Raw genomic sequence first — 23,671 nt, 5'->3', positions numbered from 1 at the left:
CATCCCCTCCCCACCCTCCCCTTCCCCATTGCCCCTTCCCCACCTGCCTCTCCTCACTGCCCCCTCCCCACCTGCCCCCTCCCCACTTGTCCCTCCTTACTGGCTCCTCCTCACTGGTCCCTCCCTACCAGCCCCTCCCCACCGATCCCTCCCCACCTGACCCCTCCTCACCTGCCCCTCCCCACCTGCTGTTTGGAAATGGGTTCCTGTGAGCCTGTGGTTTTTCAGTATGCATAATTCGCTCAACCAGTCTATTGATGGTCATTTACATAAAAGTGAGCATTTCCCCAAGAATTCATTTTAACCCCATAGCCGCTATTTACTGGCTTACGTGATTTTTTTTTTTTTTTTAAGAAAGGCCTCAGTGTCCGGTAGTTTATCCTGGCACGTGTGTTTTTAGGTAGGGCTGGGGTGGTCCCCAGGAGAATTCCGTGGGCAGTGAGAGAGCCCAGTGGGGTGAGAATGCAGAGGATCCTAGCACAGGGCCCGTGACACACCACAGGACTGTGCCCCGCATGGGGCATTTCAAGGAAGGGAGAGTGGGGTCCTCTGAAAGACCTGTCGGGCCTGCCTGCCGAGTGCCCGTGGACTCACAGAGTGGGCAGAGTCAGCCTGTAGGTATTGAGGAACAGTGGCATCGCAAAGACGCGTCATGCTGAGTTGTTCAGGATTCAGCTATGTGAGATTTGGGGGAATTGTAGTAAAATAATTAATAATGTGCTTTTTTACAATGTGGCTGGACAACCTTGTGTATAGACCGTGGCTTTCTGTGTCCTTCTCTGAGGCATTAAGTCCTGCCAGCGTCCGTTTATGGACTGCTGTGGGGCTGGGGAGAAGGAGCCACGTCACGGGCACTGCATGGTGAAGCACTGCTCCCGTCAACCTTCTCCTGATGAGTGACGGGCCCAGAAAGTCATTGGCAGGCATCCTGCTTTCACCCCAGGGTGACATTAAGAAAACCTTCTGCTGCAGCACCACCACCTTCTAGAGGCTGAGAGAAGCAGCCATTTACAAAAAGGAACCTATTTTAGGGACGGTTCACAAACCTTATTACTTTGGTGTCAACACTGATGTCCAAGGTCATGTCATGAGTTAAATACCTTTAATTAGTTGAAATATCTTCACTTTTAATTAGTTGATGTGCTCAAAGAGTTTTTTTTTTTTTTAATGGTTGATGTTCTTATTGAATTTCAACTGAAAGAGAAATAAATTTTAGTTGATGTTAACAAGGAATCAAAGTTTTGAACTTTCTTAAAAAACAAAAACTATGGTTTTGGGAAAGATGCTCAGAAAGCAGTAGCAGTAGTTTTCTTTGTAACTCAGGTCTCAGACACGTATCATTTCTTATTGTCTTCATTCTGTTCACGTAGCTTTTAGGACTCACCTGATTGCTGGGTGTGGTGGCACATACCTGTAGGGAGGCTGAGGCAGGAGGATCATAAGTTCAAGCCCAGCCTAGGCAACTTAGCGAGTCCCGAAGTAACTTAGCAAAAACCTGTCTGAAGTAAAAAAAAAAACAAAAAGGGCTTAGGATGTTGCTCACAGGCAAAGCACCGCCGGGTTCAATCTCCAATTAAAAAAAAAAAAAGACTTACCTTGCTGTCCCCATCTTCAGCCCTGAGACCTCTGTGGTGCTGGTGCACTTCTGAAGCAGCCTGTGGTTTTATATTATGTCTCATAAGATCAGGCAGTGGCTGTCCTTGCTGCCTCTCTTCTTTGGTATCCCCAGTGTCCTCTACCATAGGAGGTGCTTAGAAGTGTTTGTTGAATGAATACCTTACTACAATGTCGGAGACCGGGAGGACCCTCAGCTCTGTTCCCGGGTTCTGTAAGTAAACACAAGTGAGGCAATGGGACTAATCTGAAGAGTGATTATGAATAGTTTAAATAGTATCATCCCAGGAGTGTTGAATCGTCTCATTGCTCTCATCTGCACACTCTAGAGCTTCTTTGTGGGTGTCTGAAGACTGCTGTGCTTCATGATTCACCTGGAACAGGTCACTCAGAGGTGGCACCCACTCTCTGAGACAGTCCATCCACTTAGCGCTGTGATGGTCCAGCTTTCCTGGCAGTCTCTACAGGAAGCTGGGAAAGTGAGCCGTGAAGTTCCTGAGAGGCTCGGGCCAGGGTCCCAGCCACAGAGGCTGCTTGTCCACATGTGGGGACGCCTGGGCACCAGGGCTCAACAGGTGCCAGTGGAGTGCCTGTGTCATTGGGACTTGGGAAGCTACACTGAGAGGAGGTGCACTGCAGGGCATGGGCGTATTCCAGCTGAGTGTGCCCAGCTGAGGTCACAGCAGGGTCCTCCGTCTGCACACTGTGGTGACAGGGCTGAGCCAGGGTTCCCACTGGTGGAGGGTCTGCAGATACCCCTAGAAAGACGGTGCCCCTTAGAAAGTCGGCTTGACAGGGAAGTCTTGGTGTTTTTAGGCAGCCAGTGTGGAGACAGCTGTGGTTCATAATTGAGCACCATAATCATGCTGTTTCCTTTGGGCTGGTCAGTTTGACCCGCAGGAGGAATCAGTGAGACTGAATTTCTGTCTTGGTCTCTGGCAGGCCACCCCTGGTCATGCGGTGGTGGTGTGGTCTGAATGTCTGTGCTCCTTTGCTTTCCCTGTGTCCAGTCCCTGCTGGTATTTAGAGGACTGGCCTCTGGGAGTGACTGAGCCACATGGTGGGGCCTCCTCCAGGTGAGCCTTATGAGGGAGGCTGGGGCCTCAGCTGCTCCTTTTGCCCTCCTGCCCTGTGAGGGCACAGGAGGTGCCATCTGTGAGGGATTGGTCCTTGTCTGGCACCCAGTCTGCCTGAGTCTGGGTCGGGGCTCTGCAGCCTCCCGCTCTGTAGTAGTACATTTCTTTTGCTCATGAATTACCCAGTTTATTTTATTATAGCATCAGGAAGGATCTAAGGTGGGTGAGCAGGATGAGAATGCTGGTCACACTGCGTGACACATCAGAATTCAGGGATGAATTCTAGTTGATGCTAGGCAGGGGTCAAAGTTTAGACTAGTGTCACAGACTGGAAGATCAAGGCAGGGGCTGCTGGGCTGCTGGGCTGCTGTGGGCTCTGGTGGCAGCTGGCCTCTTCCAGAGAGGCACAGACTTCCTGCAGGTGGCGTTAGTGCAGCCCCCTGCTGAGGTCCAAGGGTGCCTGTGGCCTGCGGGATTCCGCCTCCTGATGGGCTCTGCAGGGTGGTGCCTTGGTAGGGCAAGGGCAACCTCCATCTCCAAGGAGGTCCTGAAATCAGACTGTTTTGCACCTGGAGGTAAAAGTGTTAAAAAAGGTTTGTGACAGCTTTGCTTTGAAGAAGAGAAAGAGTATAAATTAGAATTTAGATTACGTCTTCCTTCAGGAAACAAGAGCAGAGAGAAAGGTTCAGTTTGGGTGGGCTGTGTTCTTTCTGAGGTTTTAAGCAAAAAATCTCAAAACAATGAGCACCAAGCCAGGAAACGACATACCTAGACTCCTAGGAGACTGCAAGTGTTAATATAGTTTGGTTAAAAGCATTTGATAACCTGAGTAATTAAGCAGGCTTTGGTAATTACTGGTAATACCTGGAGAAATGCATTTCTGGGGGTGCATTGGTAGAGGGTGGTGTAGGGCTATTGATGGCAGTGAGGAACAGAGGGGGATCATGGGTAGGTGAGGTGGGGCAGGGGAGTGTGCAGCCCTATGAGAACCTGGACTTTGGAGTCGCACCCCCTCACACCTTCCCTGTCTTCCTTCCCAGCCTTATACTGAGCCTCTGCTGGCGCCTCCCCACCCAGGTCTGTGAAGCGGGGTGTGTATGTGTGTGTGACTGCACGCCTTCCATAGGGTTGTTGTGCAGATGAAGGAATTCTGTGTGTAGAGGGCTTTGGACCTGACTGGCACACACTGTACAAGATTTTATCATTATCTGTTTTTAATTTGCCTCATGAGTTTTTCTGGGAGATGTTTGTTTCTATGTATCTATAAAGAGCTGTCTTTTAAATAAACATTTGTAGAATACATTGAACTTCAAAGCAGGCGTCTTGTGTGAAGTTCAGATACAGACCGCACAGAGATTGTTTCCTTTCTTTTTCCCATTTTTGTGATTGTGTAGAATTGGAAATTAAAAAAAAAATGTGCCTCATTTTTCCCTTTGGACATTGTTCAGTCCCTCTGTAAATCAGCTTAGCTCTTACTGACAGCTGGACCGCTGGGTTTCCATGTGGTTGAACATGTTCTTCTCTTTTTGCAAATACTGTAGCAATATAGACCAGAGTTTCCTAGGAGCAGCCTAGGGTGCAGTCTCCCAGAGGGGAGCTCTGGGAGACTTGAGGGGTTTCCTTGTTGCGGATGGTGGCTGGCCTGGGTGACGGTGTCATACCAGGACAACCTGTGCTCTCCACCAAGCTATCCTCAGGGCACAAGACCTGCTTATCAACATTGGAGCCTGGAATTTATATCTGTTTTTCACGGGAGGTATATTTTTGCCTAGTTCCATGTATATTAACCAGTATTGTACAGGAATGGAGTTTTTGTTTATCTGATTTGGAAATGTCTAAGAGTTCCTCATTGTAGAAGTCATATCACCCGTGGTGGTGACATAGGGGCATTGGTTGCAACCCTGGTGGCTCTTGAGTCCCCATCATTGAATGTGTAGGTGCTGGCATCCGACGTCTTCACACAGCATGACAAGTGGTATCTCCTTCACTGTTTGCAAACTGCATTGCATATCCCTTGCAAATTCCTCTGCTTCTTGTATTGTGATTGTGGTCACACACACAGAGACAGTCAGTCTGGGTCTCACAGCTGTGACATGCGTCTGTTTGGGCCATCATGATTTGCTTAAACGGACTTATCTTTCAGCAACACAAATTGAGTTTTAGCTACCATGGTTTATTGACTGTGCGTAATTGCATGGAGTATGAACTTCACTGCCAGCTCTCCCATTCATACACCATGGTTAGGTGACCGAGCGTCTCACTTCTTTGATACCCTCTCAGTAGCAGCCCCCCTGCACACCTGCTGCTATTCACTGTTCACTCACAGGCACCAGAGCTTGTGGTTGTGCTGCTTCGCTTGCCAGCAATGACAGCCTGACATTTTACAAAAAGACCTCATCGAAAGAGAGAGTTGACCAATGAAGATGAACACAAAGAAGTGAAAAGGGACAGTTCAGGAAGTGAAATTCTCCTCAAGTGTAAAGAGAAACCCATTAGAAGTAGCTGCTGTGGGAATGCTGGCTGGCCAGGAACCTTACCCAAGCAGGCCCACAGCTTCAGTGAGCTTGGCGTGGACGAAAGGGCAAGCCACCAGGGAGAGCCGTGCTGGAGGTCCTGCTGGGTGAAGGGGCCCTTGAGGTCATTCATGACATTCAGGGGGCAAAGAACACAATGTTGGAAGGTGATTCAGCTCAGGAGCACGATAATCCACAAGGCACAGAGGAGAGGATTATAAGGAAAATACCAAGAAGAAGCCATCATTCAAAGGCATGCGAATAGTTCAAGCTTTTGGAAAAAGTTCAGTTTTGGTAATTGAGGGATGACTTTCAGCGTGTGGAAGGTGTTTTGTTTAGACTAGTCACAGCCCCTGAAGCACTGGATGAGATATTTAAAGGCTGTTTAGATACTGTCATGGTTTAAGGGAGAGGTCTCATTTTTTCACAGAATCCATTAACCCTGTTACCTGAACTGTGTGTTTGTGCCTGTGTACCTGTGCAGGTGTCCAGAATGTCGTTGGAAAGCCTTGTATGGAGCATGTAAACCTAGACTTGGACTTGGAGGCTCTGGGAAATCTGGTGACATTTGTGACTGTGTTTATAAGTGAGGCTAATTTAATCAGGCATTTCTGAGAGTTGTGGAGGTGCACAGACTAAACCATTGGGTATTCTCCTGCATAGTTCAGGATAGAAACTGGACAGTTTACTAAGAATATTTGCCTATGAAACAATAATGGGATTTCCAACTTAGTTCTTTTATCTTAGTTTCCAAATGAAGAGGGAAAGAAATGTGTGACCCATGAGCCACATTGGCCATTTTTATCATTTTAGTTGAGTTCTTCTGTGGCTTATAAGAAAAATTTAAGAGCATTCAAAGTGAAAGTTGCTGTTTGAATCTTATGGGTTTCTTGATTATTTAAAGCTGAAAGTTTCATTCTTTCCTCTTCAGTTCTGGTGATTTTTTTGGTGTTGAAACCATTGGTAAGCTACACTTTATTTTTAATTTTTCTGTTATTTTGGAAAGAGCAGCCACTATTTTTAGTAACATTTTCACACGAAATCCCTGTGTTACTGCCACCCTTTCAGTTCTTGTTCCCTTTTTATAGCTGTATGATGACTTCCTGTAGGTGTTAATTAGTCCTTCCAGAGATTTCCATCTCATCCTGCTCCAGGCAGCTCAGGTGAACCTTGGACTAGGTTACATTATGGACCTCTAAGCTGCCCTGCTGGGTGGCAGGCTGTGAGCAGCATGCAGGTTGTTTCTCAGCCTGTTTTGATGCTTACCACGAGGTGGTGCTGGTGGGCTGGGAGTGCGCTCCCCCCCCCCCCCCCCATAGGAAGTACTTTAGGAAGTCACTTAGGATTATCCAGAGATTGTTTTATATCATGCTGAACACGCTGTCATTTTAAATGGTGTGTGCCTAATAAGCATTTATTGATTTGTTAGTTTCTTGTGTTTACTCAGGGAAAAATCTTTATGTTCAGGGTTTGAGTAATCCTCAGCTTTGCTGGGCATTGAACCCAGGGCCTTATGCATGCGAGGCAAGCACTTTACCAACTGAGCTATATTCCCAGCCCCTTGAGTTTCTGTTTCCCTTAGCACATCTCATTTCCCTGTAGTGAGTGTAGCATTTCTTAAAGTGTACTCGCTTGTGTGCATATGCACACACGTTTAATATTTTGCCTTGAATATTTAATCTACAGTTACGTATTTTCCTAGGCAGTGTTCTCTTAAAGTCTTTAGCTGAAAAATAAAATATTGTCTAGTATTTGGAAATATTTATCAAGAGGTTTTATAAATACAACTGGGTCAATAATACACAAATTGAAAGATATTCTACAAGATGGGTTATTTTGAATATCAGCTTTATGGAGAATATCAAAATCCCCTTTAGGAAATTTTCTGTTTTTCTTCTGAATAAAAGGAAGAATAAGAATGGAATTTTATTGCTGTAAAAAGGATACTAAAGTATTGCATATACATTAAGCATCCCTAATTTGCAAATCTAGAGTCTAAATGCTCAAAGACCTGACTCCCATAGTGGGAGACTCTACCTCTGGCCCCAGGTGCTGGAATACAGTTGGCGCAGAGGCCACAGCAAATGTGGTGTGTTGTTACCTTCTGGCCCTGTGTGTTAGGCACAGGTGAAACAAGTGAGTTGTGAGAGTATCTCTAAGATACTTCATTAGGTATGTGCAAATATTTTAAAACTCTGAAACCTTCTTTCCCAAACATTTTAGATAAGAAATATTCGACCTGTTTAACCCAAAATCCTTGAATATGAGATTTTGTATTTCATATTTGAGAATATTTCCAAATTGACAATTTTGAAAAAGCAATTAAATAGATTTTTCTTTTTCTTTATTATTAATGGAATATTATGTTCTACTTTCTGACACTAGAATCATATTTTGGAGTGTTTCCTATTGTAATTATTTTACTCATGGAAATGATCCATTCTTTGTTTGCCTGGATAAATGATTTGTGGGACAACAGTGTGGGAATACAAGCCTGTGATTTTGATGGCTTTTGTCACATGACTTTTTAAGAATGGGGATAATAATGCTCTCTTTCTACTTTTTCTAAGTCACTGTTTTAAGAGGTCCCGTTGATTATTAAATGCCATTTCAGAGAAACAAAACCACCATCCCGTTAGATGAGCCCATAACTTTGGGCACATCTTTGTGTAAGTTTCTAATTTTAGAAACATTCAAAGGGTTTTGAAATACCCTAAAGACCTCCTAAAATGGAGGCCTGGAGCAGAGGATGGGGCCAGGTCTGGAGTAAACCCCCGAGTCTGGATGGAGCTGCATATTCAACAGCATCCATCCCTGTGAAGTGGATTGTAGGTGGAGGAAATGCAGTAGAGAGGGTGGTCCTGTGGCAGGAGGTTATTGTCCTCGCTGGGACGCTGAGCCTCCTTGCACAGGGTGGGTGTGATTCTTCCCAGTGTCCTGGGGAGGAAGGAAGAGACCTTAGCCTTTCCTACCAGCACCTCATTGGCTCATCTATAGCACATCTTTCCTAATCCAGCTAGGGGCACAGAGCAACCAGGGTGGCCAGTGAATGACCAGGTGCGGTGTGTGCAGTTACGTATTCTAATGCCCCCTGCAGGTGTGGAGTGGACATGTTGGTGGAGGGATGGATGTTTTGATAGAAGATGTCAGATAATTGTTTTAACTCCTTTCCCACCAACTCCTCTGCCAGATGACCTCGCTTGCTGGTAGTCTGGGGTTCCTGAGGGTAGGGGGGAGGTCACCCTGCATAAGTTACTCTTGCACCCTAAGTTTTGTTCACTTTCAGCTTCTGACTTAGAATTCCTCAGACAGCTCACGAGTTCGGGGTGAAGTACGTGCGTGCTGTGTGCGTGTGGTCCCCTCTCCTTGCGTCCCCTCTCCTTGCAACTGCAGCGCGCTCTATTAGGCAGCAGACTGCCCCCCTGCCCCTGGTCCTCCATCCGTGCTTCCCCTCTCCCTCCTAGGGCTGGGAACAAACCTGGATTCCTCCTGGCTCTTCTTAATATTCAATCACATTTTCTTTGGAGTAGCTTATTTAAAATCAGTTTTTTGAACTTGCCGTTTTCAATATGTTGCTTTTACAGCTGAACTTCTTCCCGCTCCTCCCACCACACAATTTTTCTTATGTGCATAAGACCTTGTTAAGCACAGCCAGGGGACATTGGCCAGAGGTCTTGGAAGGCCTAGTAATCAATATTGACTCACTTATAAATAGAGGGCTGTTTGAAAACAGCCTTGTCTTTCCCAAATCTTTGTTTTTGTATTTGGGATTGAACTCAGGGGGTGCTGTACCACTGAGCTGCATCCCCAACACTTAAAAAAAAAATTAAAAAAAATATTTAGAGACAGGGTCTTGCTACATTGCTTCGCGCCTCGCTGAGTTGCTGAGGTTGGCTTTGAACTTTCGATCCTCCTGCCTAAGCCTCCTGAGCTGTTGCATTACAGGTGTGCACCCCACACCTGGCAGTCTTCCCAAAATCTTAACCCTCAAGGCTAAAGAGATTTCTCTTTATACTTGTGTTCTCTGCAAAAGTGACCTGGGGGCCGCAGCGTGTTCTGAGGGAAACTGCGGTGCCCTGTTGGGGGCAGCCCCCGCCACCTTACTTTTCGCTGTGCCTGACTGCTTTTCTCAGTTCCAAATTATGCCCACTTTCACGTTCCTGTGGTTCTTTTCTAAATTCATGTTTTGATGGGCTCCAACCACAATAATGGAAAGTGACATTTATTTACACTCTGTACAAGGACCCCCACAGGGACGCCCCCCGCCCCAGCCTCACACATCAGTATAGTCATAATATATGCGGACTTCCGACCTTCTGACACTCTGCAGTGACCTGATGCTCTCACTTCTGGTTCTGATATTGGATTTCTTGAACAACCTTCTTGAAAATGACCTGCACATGAAAAAGTAAATTATTGGATCCAGGCAAACGTTGCACGCAGACAAGAAAAGCGTCATTTCCTCGCAGTAGTACAGGATCTTGTGTGCGGACTCATCCAGGAGCCTGTCCAGGTGGCTGAAGGTGAAGGGGATCCTGCACAGGTGGTAGGGCAGGAAGCAGGTGAAGAACACAGCCACGACCACCCGGATGCTCTGGTTGTGCTTGCGCTTCCGGCTAGACTGGCTGATGAACTGCCGGCTGGATTTGTGGATGTACCTGGAAATGGCAATGTAGCAGCCGATCAGAATCACCAGCACTACCACGAACAGGCAGCTGTGGACATAGACGACAGCCCGATGCCACCGGACGCCTAGTGGGTTTTTGAGCCTCATGCAGTCGTGGATGTTCTCCTGGGTGGGCTGGCCGTTGGTGAGGATGATGTTTGGCAAGGACAGCAGAACTGTGACCGCCCACACGCAGCCAGACAGCACCTTTGTGAAGGTCACGCTGTACATGCGCGAGTCCCCAAAGGGCTTCACCACCTTCAGGTAGCGGTCGATGCTGATCAGCCCGAGGAACACGATGCACGTGTACATGTTTGCGTAAAACAGAACCGACGTGTATCTGCAGAGGATGAACTTGAAGTACCAGGGGCCAAAGCCTGCGTCATGCACAATCCGAAAGGGAAACGTCAGCGTCATGACGAGGTCAGCCACCACTATGTTCTTGAGGTAAAATATGAAGCTGGTTTTATTCCTGATGTGGAAGAAGATCCACACGGCCAGCCCATTCAGCAGGATGCTGGCCACGAACAGGACCAGGTAGAGCACAGGCAGGATGATAGTGTCAAACTCGTTGTGCAGGGTGGCATTCGCTCGGAACCCAGCACTGGAGTTACTTGAGGTGAGACTCCCTTGGCCGTGAGCCCCGTCATCTGCAGGAGAAGTGAAGCAGGGGACATCAGTGAATGGCATGTTCACCTGCCGGGGCCCCCGAGCCGTGGATGCGCTGCGGTGTTGGGAGTGGGATTCAGGGTGACCTCGGGAATTTAGGAACCAATTTCGCACTTTGTTAATGCTTTGAGAGGCTAGAGAGTGGGTGGCCTCCCTTCCCCCACACCTGGTCCTGAGTGAAAAGTCATGCTCCTGATTCTCAGTGACTTGGCCTTTTGAAAATGGGCGTTATCACTGTAGATTACCCTGACTTTTAATTCAGTGTTTGTCAGCATCACAAACAGAAGAAAGAAAATTGAAATTTCCTATAAGAAGAAAGTAACATCCAGTGGGATGGTGATTTCTCCCTGGTCTTTGCCGCACTCTGCAGGTCCCCAACCCCCAGCGTACCTGGTTTAAGCTGTGCGGTCGTCAGGAGTGGGGAAGGAGTTATTTTGAATTTTTGCCTGTGAATTCCTTATAATACTTGTGATTCTTTAAAAATAAATATTAATTTTTTTAAATAAAAAGAAAATCTGTCTTCTAAAGTACAGCAAAGTCTAGGGTAGAAGTAAACTGACTTGCTCATTCTTCTAGGTCCATTTTCATTATTGTAGAAGTAATTTAAGTTATAGGTAGGTGCGAAATCCCTAAGATAACCCAGGCTTGGATTACAGTCATCCCTAACTGTCATACTTCGTCTAGTATGTTTCGTAAAATGTGTTTCCATGGCTGAGAAGATCCACAGTCAAACACTGCTGTGTGGTCCAGTGGAAAAGTGCTGATTTTGTTTTCTGCTTGTTAGTATTTAAGTTCACGACCAAGGAACGCAGCTTGTTAAAGTAATTGCCGCCTGCTACAGTCGTCTTATTTACAAGGCTAGATTATACCTCTCATGCTTATTGTATGAGTTTTTAAAAATTTTAGCTTTCTTGATTTTTTGGCTCATGTGACTGAAGAATTCTCTCATACCATCCATCACATGGTCATGGAAATGGTTTACAAGCATTTATGTGCCAGCCATGAAAATGTCCCCTGATCCCGTGTGTGGGAAGTGTGGAGGGACGGCTGCGGCTCTGTGCTCTATACCCACCGCCCCTTCCTGCAGGGGCACGCTTGCTCCCCAGGACTGTTCCCAGCCCGTCACTGCAAGGGGCTGGATGCTCAGACCAGCCTGCTGTGCTTCCTGCCAGTGGCTAGAGGTCCCTGAGCAGTGTCCTGGGAGCCTCCCCCTGGGCTGTGCTCTGGCTCTGACTCCTCAGCCTGCCCCTCTCTCCTCACAGCTGTCTGAGGGCCACTTCTCTCTCTGGCCTCTACCCAATATCCCTTGAAGCCACTTCCCCCAGTGAAGCTCTTGGCCATTTGGTCTCAATTTGCCATCTGCCCTTTTAGAGAGCCCTGACTGACACAATTTACAAATTCACTTTTTAAGAAGAAGATCACTTCTGAATTTTTACTTCCTGCTAATTAATAATATGTATTATAGTTGCGTTTGTGTTTTAGAACGGTCTTGTTTAGGTTTTGGTGTGATTTTTACCTATACTTCTCTAGACGATAGTCACTGTAGGATGTATTTTGTTTTCCTTCTTTGAAGAAATGAACTAGGAAAGATTGTTTTGGTGATTATAATCCAAAAACAGGTTCTTAAATTGCTGCCTGGAATTTCAGTGCAGGTTCTTCCTGATCAGCTTGGTCCTCATTCTAATTCTTCTCCCTTTATCCTTGCCGTGTTTTAAAAACTGGTTTTCCTGGCCTAAATATTCTTGCACAGGCTACTAATTTGTCCCTGGACTAGCCTGTTATGAGACCCACAGTATTATTAAGCTTTACACGTTTAAATGCCTGATTCAGCTGCCACCCGAATTACTGCTGCCAGTTTCAAATATTGTCTTGAACAGTATCATTCAAGCCTATTTTATTTAATAAAGTGTTGTGGTCTAGGCTGATTCTGCACCAGAAGACCCAAATCAACATCAAAGCCTTTAGAAGCTTCTCAGAATTGTACTTTTAACCAGGGTTAGATATCTGCTTGAATTGATTTACCGAATTAAATGACTAGAAGTAACTTTCATCTTTCCCAGAGCGGAGCCCTTAGGGAGGCAGAGGGGTTGAAGGGTCCAACCTAGGGAATCCAGCTTGAACTGTGCCTTGGGACAGTTGCTTCTGCACTGAGTTTCAGAGCTTTTGAAAAGCCAGTGGGAGCTCTGGGGCTCCAGCAGACTGGGTGTGGGGTGTTTCAGCTCTTGCTGTTACCCCCGGCTCTGTGTGCAAATCCACAGTGGAATGGGTATCCCACCCTGCTCCCAACATCCCTTGGGGATTGTGAGTCTGTTCTCTATGTCATTATAATATCTTAGAGTTTAATTATATGAACCAGCACTCCTATTAGACCATCATCTACCTAGCAATTAGGGATGTTATTAAAGACGGAGCCTTAAATCAGAGTGCCAAGAGACGTCTGTGTGTGTACTCCGTTCTGTACATGGAGACTGCCCAGCAGGACAGGGCTCCACTGCCCAGCAGGATAGGGCTCCACTCCACAGTGGTGTGGAGCCGTTTTGTGGCTTCGAGTCAGTCTGGTGTCCAGCCTGGAGATTTTGTTACCTCCACAATAGTGGCTTCCTTTGTGTACATGGGGACGAACATTGGAACATAGGTCTTGTTAAACTCGGCTAGTGAGGCCTGGACCTGGGTTTACTTCATCCCCCATTCCACGCTGACAGCACAGCTTAAGCAGATTACTTGTTAAAACCTGTGCAGGGTTGTTTGTGAGCTAGCCAGGTAGTGGAGGGCCAAACACGGCTGCCTAGGAGCAGGTGAAGCCCACGCCTGTGGCTCCGGACAACATGGAGAGTTTGGCCAGCTTTCAGGGTTGGTCTGTGTCAGCCCTTCCTCTGCAACTGCCCTGCGCTTTTCAGAACTTGTGTGTCCCCACTCAGGGGCATGATCATGGGAACCCTACGGCTTCCTTCACCAGGCCGTTCTATCACGTGCTGAGAAAGACCCGGCCAAGCAGAGCCGCCTGGGGTGTCACCTGAGGGAAGTTCGAAGCTGCTTTTGCCACATAAGGGCTGCTGATCTTTATATTTGTTGCTTTAGGGTGGGGTGCCTGCCTGTTTAGTGCAGGTGTGATGAAGACTCTGTGGGGAGCAAAGAGCAAGACCGCTGGACCTGCCCACACCTTCCCCAGCAAAAGGATGGGCATATGAGAACCCTGGTTCCATAAGAAGTTACCTGTGTATGACTCACAGGTGGCAGAGAGTGTGTGCGTGCACGTGGGCGTGTGTGCGTGCACATGTGCGTGTGTGCGTGTGACAGAGGTGTGTGACAGGTGGGGGTCTGGCTGCTTGTAGCGGAATGGGCATCTGTCCTCTGTGCACGCATGTGTGAATTAGAGGACTTTGTGGGCTGTGTGGGCAGATCCAGAGCTAACCACACGTCACTTAAAATTAAAGTCCAGCTGAGCACAGGAACAAATTCCGCTTCTCCTCTGCATTACCTCTTTCAAGTATGTGTATTCCTTACTCAATCCCCATGTGGCTGTTTATTGCCCATTGCAGATTTGGAGAAAGTCCCAAATGATAACACTTAATGAAACTGAGTGGGTAAGAGCTGTCCTGCTGGCTCCTGAGGGTTAAACGCATGTCCAAGTGGGACACATGTCATTCTGAGCATAGCATCTGGTCCATATTAGGTGTGTGTGTGTCCTGTGATGTAAGGTACCAGATTCAGTTTGTCTTGTTGACAGGGCCACACTGGGAGTGATAGGGACTGGTGGAGAGTTCTGGCACCTCTGATTGTGGGGAAACATTGTTGCTAACTGGGGTGTGTCACTCTCTGGCAAAAAATATGAAAGTGCCAACCTATGTCATTGCTCTCCCTGCCATGTGGGCATGAAGTCACGCAGATTACGGGTCTGCACTATTGCCCCAGTGGCTCTTGTAGGAGCTCTCAAATGTGGCACAGCAGAGGGGTCAAGGTGTCCCCTGGGGGGCTTCAGCAACCACCCATGTGGACAGTCAGCTGTGCTTTGCTTTCCTTTGCTTGGTTTTGCAGTCTTTCTCCAGGGGGTTGGTTTTGTCCCCTCAGAGGTACGTCTAGGTGAAGCCCAGTCTAAAGCAGTGATCCCAAGGGTGTCACCCTGGGGACACCATCCTTCTTGGTTGCCGCTTCTTTCTTAGAAGCGAGGCTAACTGCTGGTCGGTGAGTGGTCCTGTAACCATGAGGGACCCCAAATCGCACACAGTGCGGAGAAGTCACTGATGGAGCCCCCCCACCTCTTTCCCCACGACAGCTTACTTGGTAGTCTGGCAAGTGTCAAGTTGAGCCCCATTCTTCAGTGATGCTTTGTGAGCAAAAATGCATGTCAGGACGCTCTGGGGGACGGCCGAGGCGTCGGATCAGCATCGGCGGTTCCTGGTTTGATTTCTAGAAAAAAGAAAAATGGCAAAAATTACAAAAAAAAAAAAACCCTAACAAACAATAAAACAGTTGGGAAGGATTTTCTTTGGTTTGGGACTCAGGGGTGCTCTACCACTGAGCTACATCTCCTGCCCTTTTTATTTTTTTATTTTGAGACAGGGTCTTGCCACATTGCTGAGGCTGACCTTGCACTTGTGATCCTCCTGTCTCAGCCTCTTGAGTAGCTAGGATCATAGATCTGTGCCAGCAGGATTTTGAATATACCACATATTAACTTTTCAGTAACAAAGTCATCAGCCACCAAGATTCAGAAAGCACATGCTGTGGACGTGGACAGCCGTACCATACAAGTGGTCTCTTGTTGTGCCCTCATGCACCTGCTGTGAAGTGCAGGCTGTTCCTGTGCCTGCTCTCCCCCTGGAACCCTCTGTGTACCTCTGGGAAGTTGGTCAACAGCTCTGTGACCCAGTGTCCCCTTCTGAGAGAGGAGAGGCAGTAACTCTCCTGCGGGGTGGAAGGAGGGCGCGTAGCATCACTGGAGGGCACGTCACAGAGGCTGGTTCTCAGTGTCCCCTCAGAAGTCTTGCCTGTCTGTCTCTCTGCGACCCCTGTCTCCTCTGTTTTGTCCTTGGTGGTGGTGCTGGGTTTGTATTGACCTCAGCAGGTGTAAACAAGCTCACGTGTGCTGGGATGCGTGTCCAAGTGGGATTGTTCCCACACTGGGGAAAGGCCTGCGCTGGCATCCTGAGTGCTTTATGGGCTTGGGTGTACCCTGCGCCACCACCTCCTGCTCTCTGGGTTCTGGTTCTGCCTGTTTACTCACCAGCTGTGTGACACCTGCAGGCAACACGACCCTTCTGCACTGGACTGTAACATCTGTCAGAGTCTCTGTGGACTTAAGGATGGTCCTCAAAAGTGGGGCCGCTGACTAGGTTTGAGTGTCTCACTCTGGCTAAATACAGCATTTAGATGTATTTAGATGCTTGGCCATGTTTTGGTGACGATAAGCCAAGATCGTATGTGTGTGCGGTTTTGAGAGCTGTGGAACACCTTGCCCTGCCCTTCTTCCCAGCACTGGCCAGAGAGGACATCCAGGGAGGTGCTCTGGGCAGTGTGCAGCCCACGGAACTGCCTGCTCTGAGGGTGCCACGCGGGACTTGGGTGTCCCTAACTGCTGTCGCTCATACACCACACAGCTGCCGAGACTGAGTGGCCGCACTCCTCAGGTGCAGCAGGCCACGGGCTCCTGTCGGCAGGTTTGCCAAGGCAGAAGGGAAGGTCCCCTGGGAGGAAAAAACAAGTAAGTCAAGAGTTGAGAGGCCTGCATGCTGTCATTGTATTCTCACTTCCATTTGCTAATGTCACCTGCAATTAGATATGAACTTAGTAGTAGACAGAAAAGAAACGCTTTTAGAAATTTCAGGAACACCCCGATTAGCTATTCTGAGGGTTTAGGCCCCTTGAATAGGCACAGGGTGTGGCAAACAGTGGGCGTGTGGAGGCATGGTCTTGGTCACTGCAGCAGAGGCAATAATGAGGCTCTCCGTGTCCCCCCTGTTCGGTGCGGCCTTGTGTTAGTTTTTACCAGATCACAGCGAGGCGAAACCACGCTTTCTGTTTACACATGATTGTTTCCTGGGAGAGTGACTGAGGAAAGTGACCTGAACAGCACACCTGTCACCTTAGGCCTCTCTGTCCCAACCTGTGCCGCTGTCCTGTCCCTGCTGTCCTCTGGGGCTTCCCCAGCAGAAGCTGGTAGAGGTGGTGCGAGCACAGAGCTGGCTGAGGGCCCAGACGGAACCTGGGTGAGGGGCTTGCATCCCACTCTTCTGGTAGGGGATTCATATTCAGAATATCAGAGAGGGTTCTTATTAAAAAGAAAATGACCCAGTTGGTCAACAGATTGTCTGGTCGTTTCACTGAGAGACCATTAGGAACCCTGAACCTCATTCACCCGCAGGGAAACCCAAGCAAGACCACAGCTGTCACCACTTCACATCTTCAGCGATGCCTATAAATAAAAGATGGTGGCAAGTGTTTCTGAGAATGTGGAGAAACGGGGTCCCTGCATGGTGCTGATGAGAATTTTGGAACCACCTGGGCAGTTTCTGGAAAAGTTCAGCCTCAGTTTTTCAGATAAGCCAGTGGTCCTACCCCTAGGTATACACTCGCCAAGGGAAGAAAAGAGGTGCCGCATGGACACTCACACATGGAGGTTCATAGTAGATCATGGCAGAACTTGGGGACTGCGGTGGTAGATGGAGTGTGGCACTGTCATGGGGGGATGGGGTGCTACTCAGCAATGGGAGGAGGTGAAGTCCAGCCAACGTTGGGCTGGATCTCAGACACAGTTGGCAAGGAAGAGAAGCCAGACATGAAAGGCCACAGGCCGTTTAGGTGAAATGTCCAGAAAATGCAAGTCTGGGAAGGCAGGAAGCAGAGAGTGTTCGCTGGCTGTGGGGCGGGGCGCCAGGGAGCTTACTGGGGAGAGGAGAGTGCGTTAGGCCTGGCTGCGCCAGCCTCTCCCGTTTGTGAAAACCACTGACTCATCCTCATAACATGAATACAAACCACAGAAGTTATATCTCAAGTTGAAAAAGGGGAAAAGCGTGCACAGAAAGGGAACAAAGCCAGGCAGATGTCTCACTGTGCCACAAGCATGAGTTCCTAAGACCAAGGAGAAGGTGCACAGGACGACTTCCTCTTTAGAGGCAGGCGGCCAAGTACAGGGGCCACAGCAGAGCCCCCCTCCTGAGCTGGGCAAGGGCCACTCACTGCTTGTGAAGAGTGTGACTAGGTTACAGGTTCCTTCTTTTGGAATTGGGACCTTAATCCAGAGGCACTAGATGTGTCTGGTGATTTGTGCTTGTTCAGGACCTCCGTTCCCATTTTCTGAATTCCTGGTGAAATCCTATGGAAGACTTGGGATTCTAATTATTTTGGGAGTGGTTTTGGAGTTTCCTGGGATCAGGGAGACTCTCCGGGCTTGGTGAGTGATGTGGTGCTTCAGTGTGGCTGCTGTTTTCCTGTCTTGTCTCCTCTGCTGCCTCAGCAGATGTTCCACCAGCAGAAAGCAGGTGCTGGGAGCAGCTGTGGGATCTAATGTGAACCTCCAGGGTGAAGTCCATGGTGGAGCGAGTGGCCAGACTGCCGTGGGTATTTTAAGGTGCAGTCCCAGTGAGCAGTGCATGTGGTGTAGCAGCCAGAGAGCCCTGAGGATTGCCCAGAAAGAGTTGCTGGGCAGTTCATCCTGTGGGGACGTCCAGGGACTCAGTGCAGCACCGGGCCGTCGTGCAGGCCTCAGGGGCAGGTGGTGGTGTGGCCCATGCTGTGTGTGCTGTGCTGGGCCTGCTCAGGGCAGGTGGCAGAGGCTGAGTAATACTTTTGAGAGGAGGAAGTGGGGCAGCAATTTCAGACAACTCTCACTTTAAAAACAACAACAACAAAAAAAAACAAGTCTGTTATAGGAAGGACAGAGGGAGTAAGGTGGACATGGACACAGAACTGATGCCAGAGTTTGCAAAGCTCATCATTTAGTGCTCAGCATTTTAAAATGAGTTTCCCAGCTCAAGGGGAATGGAAGCCCCTGCCCTGCCCCCTAGGTGCTATGGTGGAGGCCTGAAGCTAGTCTTTGGCTGACTCCTGGACTCCAGAAGCCTCCCAGTTTCCTCACCCTCCACATGGCAGATGATGTGAGTGTGAGGATTTGTCCATATTGGGAGGTGGGGGTGCGGTTGCGGGAGCAGCCTGCCCAGGTGCACCAACCTCCTGCTGTGTGCTGTGATTGATAGGTGAGGTGCCTGCTGCATGGCTGCCCTGTGTCCTCCTGCACCTGTTCCTGCTGATGCTGCTGTGTGCTCTGTGGCCTCAGCTGCCCTCCAGGAGTCCTGTGACTGGCACTTGTGCTCAGCCTGCTTCCGCTTGTCTCCACCCCCTGTGCTCAGCCTGGGATCCCTGCGTGGTGTGCCCCAGGAGGCTTTGCATTCTCTGCGTGTCCAGCACTTGCAGGGTGTTGCAAGAGGCGGCTTGCTGCAGAGGAATCAGGGCTTGGTTCCAGGGCTGCTCCTGGGCCAGAATCCTGCCCTGCCACCTCCAGCTCTCCAGCTCAAAGCTGATGAAACCATTGGAGAATGTGGTGTTTGTGGCAGGCCCAGGTTCCCAGTCCTTCCTGAGGCTGAGATGCTATCGCTACTCAGGGGCCTCCTGTTTGCCTCCAGCCACCCTCAGTGGCCTCCTGGGGCTGTCTTCCTTGCTCCTGCCTTGGTTGTGGTTGTGGGAACAGTGCTCCCAGGTACCAGTGTTTTCTTTGTCTTGGACTCTGAAGTCCGCACATGATTTGGTTTCTCAAGCATCCCTCCCTGCAACTCTGCGACCTAGAAATTCTTTTTTCTCCCACAGGTAGGAGGATAATGAGGTTCAGACAGTTTAATTAACTTGTCCTGACTCACACAGTGAGTGATGGGGTAGAGCTGGGGTTCACATTGAATCTGATCGGAACTGAAGCTGCAGCTCTTTCTGTTACACTGCTGGGGAGTCAAAGAAGGCTTCTGGGGGCTTATTTGGGAGATCGGGAAGAGGGAGGGCTCCGTTTTCTCTGCCAAACTTGTGAAAGACTGTTCAGCTTCCAAACTAGATCTCTAGTTTTATTTGCCTTAAAACATCAGGAAACTTCACATAAGAATCCAGATCCGGGTCCTATCCTGAACGTTGGAAAGACCTGCTGGTACCAAGCAGGGACCGTCCAGCAGTTTTAGCTGCCCTGTCCTTGGGGAATGAGCCCTTACATGCTCAAAGTGCCCCTGCTGATGTCCTCCCCCTCAGGATCTTGCCTGCCAGGTCCTATGGTCACTTGACTTTGCGACCCTTGGTCCAGTCACCATTTGATCCTTTGAGGTTACAGTGAACCCAGATGGCTTCTGGCACACTTTGCTTGGATTTTGTCCTCTCTTCCCCGCTTCCTCCAGCCCTACAAACCCCTTTTCTGATTTCCCTTTTGTCAGTGACCATCACTTAGTGTGCTTTGAAAAATGGTTCTCCTGGTACCTTTTAGTAACCTGGAAAAAATAGTTCCAGGAGTTGCTGTTTTGTTCCTACCCAAGGACTCAGTAATTGTCATCGTTGAGTTTTGCTTTGTTCCCAGTGGTCTGCTGGGCCCTCAAGTGAAAACCCCGTTAGCCGCATTGATTGTTGGAAACGTGGAGACTCCAGGTCTTCAGGTCTCATTGGTGGTGGAGTGAGGCTGATGGAACCCCTGCCCCCTCCCTGGAAAGAGCAAGGGAGGCGGGAAGAGCAGGGAGCCGCAACATCCAGGGCTCAGAAGCAAGCGGCTGCCCAGAGCACTCAGGCCTGCAGTCCTGGGCTGGACCCCAGCAGGGGAGGGGGGTCACTTGCACATGCTGGGGAAACCCTCCTAATCAGGAAGAGTGGGCAGAAGGGCCCTGCCGGGCCACAGCGACCCAGACTCTCCCTGGGCTCCATGAGTCTCATTACTGCCCTTCTGGTCAAGAGCTGAAAGATAAATGGTCCCTGAATACGGTTGCCCTGAGTGATTTTCTGGACTTCATATTTGGTGCTGGTGGTTCTCAAAAGACTGCCTCATAGGCCCTCTTGGCCTCCCTGCTGGCCCTCTGCAAGCTCACATCTCAGCCGTGAGGATGTTAGAAAGTGGGTTCATGTCCCCACTTTCCTGTTGAGAAGCAACCCTGCCCCCGAAGGTCCTGTGGGAGTCCTGAGGTAGCCCAGTTTTTAGTGACAGAGACGAGACCTTCACAGAAGACCTTGGATGTAAAGTTTCTGCCTCTCGCATCCTGTGGTCACCTATAACCCAAGACTCTTTGCCAGTTTAAACCTGTGCCTGTGTCTGTGTCTGAGCCTGTGAGCACCTGCTCTCCAACAACCTGAGAGGACAGCTCTGCTGAAGGCCCCGGGGGAGGAGGGTTGCCTCACTGCTCCCAAGGTACCTCTTGTGTAATGGAATTAGGTCACTGTATTCAGCAAGCATCTCATTAATGCATTAATGCATGGAGGAGGGCTCCTGGGACCTTGGAATGTAAAGCACAGCAGCACTTCATTCACATTTTCAGCTGCCGCCCTCAGAGTCTCTGCCATAGCTGTGTTGGTGTCTGTAGACTGCTTTAGGCATGATTTGGTTCACATTGAGACTTCACGTATTTTTTCAGGGCACCTTGCACCGTGTGTGTGTGTGTGTGTGTGTGTGTGTGTGTGTGTGTGTATTTTTATGGGACGAGAAGGTACAAACTTGACTGTAAGTTCCTCGAGGACAGGGTTTATATGGAATTGTTTTAACCTCAGTCCTCCTCCTGGTTATTCCTTTAGCACAGGAGAGAAACCTCAACAAGACTTTGCTGTATGTGGCAGGCCTATAACCCCAGCAGCTCTGGAGGCTGAGGCAGGAGGGCTGCAGGTTCAAAGCCAACCTTAGCAATTTAGTGAGACCCTGTCTCAAAACAAAAATTTAAAAGTGGAGGGAGGGCTGGGGATGTGGCACTCTTAGGTTCAATCCCTGGTTTTAAAAAAAACCCAACAATTCAGCAAGTTTCCCTGCATGATGCAGATAGTGAGGGGCAGGGTAGGCCGTGAGCCCAGTCCCCCGGCCCCAGGCTGGCAGTGTGCTTGGTGGGCAGCCCCAAGGGGCCTCCTGAGCCTGGATCTGGTTGGCAGGTGTCAAGGTTTTGACTCGTTGACCCTGGACATATCATTGTATTTCTCAGAGCTTGAGCCTTCTCATCCATTAGGAGACTAATAATCACCTGCGCTCTCTCCTAAAGGTGCCATGAGAATCTGGTGAGCTGTGGTCAACGCCATGGTATATAAAAGGGTAAATTCCAAGGAAACATATTTTTTTTCTGCTTAAAAATGAAAGTCTTCATCAAATTTTGCAGTTTTTTTTTCAGTTGAAATACATATTTGAATTTTCTGTTCCAGCCAAGTGTAAGGTACTCAGATAAATCCTGGATCATGGATGCTGAGGTAGCTGTGCTGGGCCTTTGGGGCTGCAGTCTGCATAGCCAACCAGTGGAGTGGCTTTAGATGAGCACAAATGGGGCTGACCAGGGCCCAGGAGTGGTCACCATCTGCCAGCTGTGCAGAGGAGAAGAGGCTCTCTCTAAGCTTGTGTGACCATTCTTCAGGGCAGGGCCACCCTGTGGCCGGAGCATTGTGCTGGGGAGTAGAGCTTTGTCTGTGTGGTTGGTTGTCACCTTTGTGTTCTGATCGGGTCCTTGGATGGCTGACTGGGAAAGGTGTCCTCCAGGCCTCTCCCAGCAGGGCGGCTGTCAGGTAGCTCTCCTGAGTGAGTGACAGTTTAATCAAAGCTTAATGCTGTTCAGGTTAGGGAGTAAAAGCAGTCCCTAAAGAGACTGGGGCCACCGAGTTTACCCTTTGTCTGTACCCTTTGTCTTCACAACACCACTGGATGTTTGGTTTTCATCAGCATCAAACCCTCATCATTCCCTTTTCTCTCCTCCAGTGAAAGCAAGTACCCCACCCCCACATCCATGGTAAAAGTCTCTGACCTGACATTTAATGTACTTAGAAGGGACTTACGCACGAGAGTTATTTTCAAAGTATTCCTGTGTAAGTGTATACTTCTGATATCAATCATCTTTAAAAAAAGAATCTTCCTCTAATGAGTGGAATTATTTGAATGAAAATGACTCTTTGGAGCGGCTATATAAAGTTGATAGCTTCCTCACGTGGAGAGATGGGGACCTGAGTGTCCATGTCACCTCACATTTCTCACGTGTGATTTCCTCTGCTGGCCACATCTCCTTGCTTGATGTCCTCCTTTGTCTCTGCCCTCGCTGGCTACCGGTCTTGTCCAGGGCCCAGCGCAAGGCCCTGTAGGTGACCAGGCTCCCTCCCTAACCCTGTCTACCTGCCTCCCCGCAGTTCCCAGCCCTGCTGGCCTGTTGTCCTGCAGACCCCTCCTGTGCTGGTGCAGGAGGCAGGCTCCTCACCCCTCAGTGTGACCAGCCGAGCCCTCGTCTCAGCTTCCTGTCCTCCTGCTTGGTGGCCCTACCTTCAGCTGTCACTTGGCATTTTTGTTCTTCTCTTGCCTGCCCAAGCATCCCTGCGTCTTTCTGACCCCAGCATTTGACAGAGCACCTGGCAGGCAGGGTCTACTCTCCAAACCCACTTGACCTATGCTTAGTTCTCATGCGAGGAGGTCCCCACTCTGACCCAGTCCCACCTTGGCAGCCACCTGCCAGTGTCTTTTCCATGAACATCTTGTTCTGCCTTCCAAAGTGACGGAGCACTTCATGCCACCATGATTGATCTGGAATCTGTATGCTTTCAGAAGCTACAAAGCATCTTTGTTCTTGGTACAGATGATCAGATTGGACCACAGGAACATGTTTTTATACCATAATTCATAATGGGTGTTTTCAGTTGGCTCTTCTGCTAGGTCTAGTGCTCGGGAGTTCTTATAATTAGACTCAGCCTGCTGGGGAGAAGGGCCTGCTCACTCTTCCCAGAGGAACTATGAAGATGCAGCAGTGAGATGAAAACACCTCAGGGACCCGTGTGTGCCTGGCCCGCTCCTGCTATCTGGGCTGTAGGGTGCTCTATAGCCTGGAGCGTCCCAGCTGGCCTCTGCACTGGCTGGCTGATGGGTACCTGTTAGGTAACCTGTGGTCTCAACTGAACATGAGCAGAGACCGTGCTGTCCCAGCATGCCTTGTACAGGACTGGGTCTCAGGATGAAGGAC

General features: G+C 49.1%; 2 protein-coding genes across 2 annotated transcripts in view; one reads left to right on the top strand and one right to left on the bottom strand.

Annotated features, from left to right (window-relative positions):
* Positions 1 to 23,671, top strand: part of MED12L (mediator complex subunit 12L) — a 265,350-nt gene that overhangs the window by 139,096 nt on the left and 102,583 nt on the right. The gene's annotated exons all lie outside the window — the stretch shown is intronic.
* GPR87 (G protein-coupled receptor 87) lies at positions 9,477 to 14,850 on the bottom strand (the record flags this gene model as incomplete). Its single annotated transcript, XM_081302593.1, has 2 exons — positions 9,477 to 10,519; positions 14,817 to 14,850. 2 exons carry the CDS (start codon positions 14,848 to 14,850, stop codon positions 9,477 to 9,479), a joined length of 1,077 nt encoding a protein of 358 aa, XP_081158719.1.

The sequence above is a fragment of the Spermophilus citellus genome (assembly GCF_964194105.1).
Source record: "Spermophilus citellus genome assembly, chromosome: 7".
NCBI lineage: Eukaryota > Metazoa > Chordata > Mammalia > Rodentia > Sciuridae > Spermophilus > Spermophilus citellus.
This window is presented reverse-complemented; position numbering and strand designations above follow the sequence as displayed.